The sequence below is a fragment of the Terrapene carolina genome, unplaced genomic scaffold, assembly GCF_002925995.2.
Source record: "Terrapene carolina triunguis isolate 2854851 unplaced genomic scaffold, T_m_triunguis-2.0 Scaffold461, whole genome shotgun sequence".
Taxonomy (NCBI): Eukaryota; Metazoa; Chordata; order Testudines; family Emydidae; genus Terrapene; species Terrapene triunguis.
In genome coordinates this window covers 1,235,194-1,240,324 of record NW_020664812.1, presented here as the reverse complement: position 1 = coordinate 1,240,324, position 5,131 = coordinate 1,235,194, and the positions used below count along the sequence as shown (strand labels likewise).

The following is a 5,131-nucleotide window of genomic DNA, read 5'->3' as shown; positions in this document are numbered from 1 at the left end:
TCTAGCTGCACCGGGGACTGCTCAGTCTGCAGTGAGGCTCAGAAACAACCCTATAAGGGAGACCAGTACTGCGGGGTCATCACCCGACAGAACGGGCCATTCAGACAGTGCCACGGGGCTATCGACCCAGCTCCCTTCTTTGATGATTGTCTCTATGACACCTGCCAATACAAGGGTCACCAGGACACACTGTGCAGCACAATCAGCACCTACGTCACATCCTGCCAGGCCAGGGGCATCCAGATAGGGCAGTGGAGATCGCCCTCATTCTGCAGTAAGTGTCGCCTGCGGGACTCTGCTTTAGGGACTGGCTACTGCACATGTGCGCCAGCGCCCTCTGCAGGGTGGGGTCAGAATTCTTCACCCACCCAGTTCTGAGTTTTAATTTACAGTGTGCGATATCTTTGTTACAGATTCTAGCCCTAGACATTTCCAACATGCAATTAAAATTTTAGTCCCTGAAATATATTTTTCATTCTGTATCATGTTACTTAATGTCTAGATGTCCTGTAAACTTTCTCTTAGAGCTCATCTTTTCTGTTCCTGGTGTTTTCATGGCTTGTCTACACTTACAGAGCTGCAGCTTCACAGATGCAGCTGTGCCGCTGTAGCACTTAGTGAAGACGCAGCCTATGCCAATAGGAGAGCTTCTCCCATTGGCGTAGTTAATCCACCTCCTTGATAGACGGTAGCTATGGCAATGGGACAAGCCCTCCTGTCGCCATAGCACTGTCTACACCAGGAGTTCGGTCAGTATAACTGTGGGTGTGTGAGTTCGGAGCCCCCCTGCTTGCAACATAATGCATGAATGCAGACTCCCACTATTCTAGTCAAGAGGTGACCCTTTATCCAACAGATGGGAATAGAACCCAAGAGTCCTGATGGCCACTCCCCTAATTTAATCACTAGACTATACTTTTCCCAGAGATGAAACTAGGACCAGGAGTCCTGATTCCCAGTCCCCTGCTCTAACCATATCCTAACGGATGTGAAAAGAAAGAGACTTTCAACAACATTGACCAAGATGATTTGTTAGTTCAACCACATTTCTCCTCTCACAGAAATTCAAATTCTCTCTGAATTCTTTTTCTTCAGGACCCACCTGCCCCCTTAACTCTCACTACGAACTCTGTGGAATTAGCTGCCCTTCCAACTGCAACGACCTGTGGGCTCTAGATCGGTGTGACAAACCCTGTGCTGAAGGATGTTTCTGTGATGCTGGATTCACCCTGAGTGGTGACAAGTGCATCCCTGTCGCACAGTGTGGCTGTGTGCACCAGGCCATGTATTACAAGAAGGGAGAGGAGTTCTTCCCCAGCGCCTCCTGCCAGGAACGCTGCCTTTGCAAAGACAAAGGGGTCGTTGCGTGCCAGAAGGCCTCCTGTGGAGCCAATGAGGAGTGCAGGGTGGAGAATGGAATCCTGGGCTGCCATGCCACGGGCTATGGAACATGCGTCGCATCTGGCGGACCTCACTACATCTCCTTTGACGGACGGGCCTTTGACTTCCAGGGCTCCTGCACTTACACCTTAGCCAAGGTCTGCAGCAGAGACTCTGGACTGGAGAACTTCTCCGTGGTGGTGGAGAATGAGATCCCTGGTGGTGGCCACATGGCTGTGATGAGAACAGTGGTGGTGTCCCTGCATGGTTACACCATCGCCATGGAGAGGGGGAGAAAGTGGAAGATTGCGGTAAGTCCCTGTTTGCGATTAGACTTACATAGCACTAATGGTGTGTGTGTGTGTGTGTGTGTGTGTGTGTAAAACACTAGGACATTGCTAAGTCTCCACCAATGATGGGTGAATTTCTCTCTTATTGGCACAGATGGGTGGTGAGCTCTACACTCTCCCACTGGCTACGGACGATGGAAAACTTTGGATCAACCAAGAGGGGAACAACATCATTGTCCAATCAGCCTCTGGCCTCAAAGTCTTTTACGACACTGCCTCCTACCTCCTACTGTCCATCCCCAGCACCTATAAGGGACATGTGTGCGGCTTGTGTGGCAACTTTAACGATGACAAGAACGATGATCTCCTGCTGCCTGGTGTGAAGAATACCCAGAAGGTGGATGAATTTGTCGCCTCCTGGAAGGTGCCTGTTGATGGTGCCACATGCTCTGATGGCTGTGGTGAGAAGTGCCCCATCTGTGATGCAGCCCAGACAGCGCCGTACCAGACTGAGAGCTCCTGTGGGCTGATCCCGGCCACCTCAGGTCCCTTCAGAGACTGTCACTCAATAATCAATCCTGTTGAGTATTTCAACCACTGTCTCTATGACATGTGTGCCACCAACGGAAGGGGAGAGACTCTCTGCCAGAGCCTGCAGGCCTATGTGGCTGCGTGCCAGGCAGCTGGGGCCAACATCGAGACCTGGAGAACGGCCTCCTTCTGCCGTAAGTCTATAGGACAATCTACAATCTGTACTTCATTAACCCATAGCTGCTGTGGTTCTTGTGCTATCCAACCTCCACAATGCATCTCAGACTTCTAGGCTAAGTAGGAGCTTCTATTTATTTAGGTGGGAGACCTCACCTTAACTTGGCTTTCTGTCTGTGATGGTTGTAATTTTTCTTCTGTCCCTCCAGCCCTTGCCTGCCCGGCTAACAGCCACTATGCGCTGTGTACCAGATCCTGCGATTTCACCTGTGCCAGCTTGTTTGCCCCTGCCCAATGCACCGGGAAGTGCTTTGAAGGCTGCTGGTGTGATCCAGAATACGTGTCCGATGGGGAGGCATGCGTCTCCATGGACAGGTGTGGCTGTGTGCACAATGGACGCTACATCAAGGTGGGTGCTGGGTTATTGGTCCGTCTGTTCTCCCCGATTCCACCATTCTCCTCTGGCAATGGGATTCCCAATGGGGGTTAGAGTGACTATAGAGTGGCATGTCCTGTATCCTACTATGCGGCTATACCTAAAACCTAGAGCCAAATCTTGCCCTCAGGGTCACCCATGCGGCTTCCACTGCAGTCAATGGCAGCTGTGCATACAAAACGTGGGGCCCATCATTTCTATTACAGGGATCATAGAATCATAGAATATCAGGGTTGGAAGAGACCTCAGGAGCTCATCAAGTCCAACCCCCTGCTCAAAGCAGGACCAACACCAGTTAATCTTCCTAGTCAGGGCTTTGTCAAGCCAGGCCTTAAAAACCTCTAAGGATGGAGATTCCACCACCTCCCTAGGTAACCCATTCCAGTGCTTCACCACCCTCCTAGTGAAATAGTTTTTCCTAATAGCCAACCTAGACCTCCCGCACTGCAACTTGAAACCATTGCTTCTTGTTCTGTCATCTGCCACCACTGAGAACAAGGATGGTCTTCTATATTCCAGGACAGGCCTTTGGAATAACCAAAGCAAAAGCTGCTCCCAGAAGATCCTTTCCTGGTTTTACACCAAGCTCAGAGCATCCCGTGGGCGTGTCAGGTCTTTGGGAGTCTCATTGGTTCTGTGTAGTTGTCCATGCAGGACAAACTTGATCAACGATGCTTACAGTTTATGGACCTCACTAAGCAGCCTCGGTGGCTTGATCTAAGGAACTGACCAGTAACCTGGGATGTAACGTGACTCCCAGAAAGTTCTGAGCATGGGCTCAGATCAGACAGGTATCCAGATAGCCAGGTATTGAGATGAAGTTTGTTTGCAGGAGATTGTAAAACAGAGCTGGAAGGAAATACCATGAGGAAATGAAACTGTCTAGCATGTTGGAGACTGAGCAAGTGTAAAATAGGGAAGTGTCTAGGGAATGGGAAACGGGCCATTCCCCTCCAGGGGGTCTAACCCTGATCCAGACCCAGGCTAGGGGGACTGACTGGCTTAGGGGTACAGGGGATGGGACACAGGGCCTTGCTCTTCTAGGGGTGCCAGCTCTGAACCAGGCCCAGGTCAGAGGGACTGCCTGGCTTAGTGGGTTGGGGAAATGGGACACAGGTCTTTTCTCCTCTAGGGGCATCTGACTCTGATCCAGCCCAGGGTGGGAGGATTGGTTGGCTTAGGTGGGTGGGGAATGCGAGATGGGGCTTTTCCTCTCCAGGGGACCAGCTCCGATCCAGCCTTAGTTCAGGGGGGCAGCGAGTGGAATATGAGGCTCTTCCCCTCCAGTCTGGCTCCTGGGAAACAAGAGCATTGACTGTGTGTAAAGAAAAGTGTTGGTGGGACTAAGCCTAATTTCTGGTTGGCAAATCTGCCTTTCACATGAAAATCAACACTGCGGCCATCCCCCTTGTTGTCAGACCTTGGGCAGGGGATGTTGCTAGGTGTTGGGGCTTGATGTTATTAGACCTCAGTAAGGTCAATCCCATACCTTGCTTTCTTTATCGCTGCTGTATCCACCTGCTCTTTCTCTCTGTGATCAGTCTTGCTAAGCTATTGCTTCTGGAAGGTCCTTGATGTCTTCTCTCTATTGATCCTCTCACAGCGGGGCTTTCCTATAGCTCTATATATTGCTGCTTCCAGTCCCTCCTGCCGAGGTGTGATTCCCTTTGTGTTCACTTAACAAAGTTGTTTGTCTGGGTATTTCCCTGAAGGCCGGGGAGAGCCTTGTGTCCAGCAACTGCTCCGAGAAATGCACCTGCCACGCTTCAGGCGAGGTCATCTGTGAGGAAACAAACTGTACCGAAGAGGAGAAATGCATGCTCAGGAATGGGGTGCGCAGCTGCGTGAAGCAGGTGGGCCGGTGCACGCTGGCCCCAGGAATATGGTTCACCTCCTTTGATGGTGTCGAGAGGGAAGTCCTCCTTGAAGGGGCCTACGAGGTGTCTTCCCTCTGCGAAGGGGTCGACCTCCCCTGGTTCCGGATGGTGGTCAGTGTGTTCAGAGAAGGTGGCTTGGCCGTTCCTGATGGCATCTCCGTTTTCTTTGAGGAGGGTCTTATCCATGTCAATAAGAAAAAGGAGATTTGGGTAAGAGGAGGCTGGGTTAGCACACCCTAAACCAAGGGGGAGGGGCAAAAATCTGGGGGAGGGAGTGAGTCACTATTAAGATCCCTGCTTTATTGAAGGGAAGTGATCTGCCCAAAGTCATACGGTGAGTCAGTGACTGAGTTGGGAATAGAGTGCAGGACTCCTGTTAGGACCCTGCTCTAACCTCTAGACCCAGGGATAGAACCCAGGAGTCCTGGCTCCCAGCTCAC

The 5,131-nt window shown here is 51.3% G+C and overlaps 1 protein-coding gene across 1 annotated transcript in view; it reads left to right on the top strand.

Annotated features, from left to right (window-relative positions):
- Positions 1-5,131, top strand: part of LOC112121535 (IgGFc-binding protein-like) — a 110,008-nt gene that overhangs the window by 101,293 nt on the left and 3,584 nt on the right. Inside the window, exons 31-35 of the mRNA XM_029913119.1 lie at positions 6-274; positions 1,096-1,691; positions 1,825-2,395; positions 2,588-2,787; positions 4,527-4,901. Coding sequence (XP_029768979.1) covers positions 6-274; positions 1,096-1,691; positions 1,825-2,395; positions 2,588-2,787; positions 4,527-4,901 — 2,011 coding nt within the window. The remainder of the gene's footprint in view (positions 1-5; positions 275-1,095; positions 1,692-1,824; positions 2,396-2,587; positions 2,788-4,526; positions 4,902-5,131) is intronic.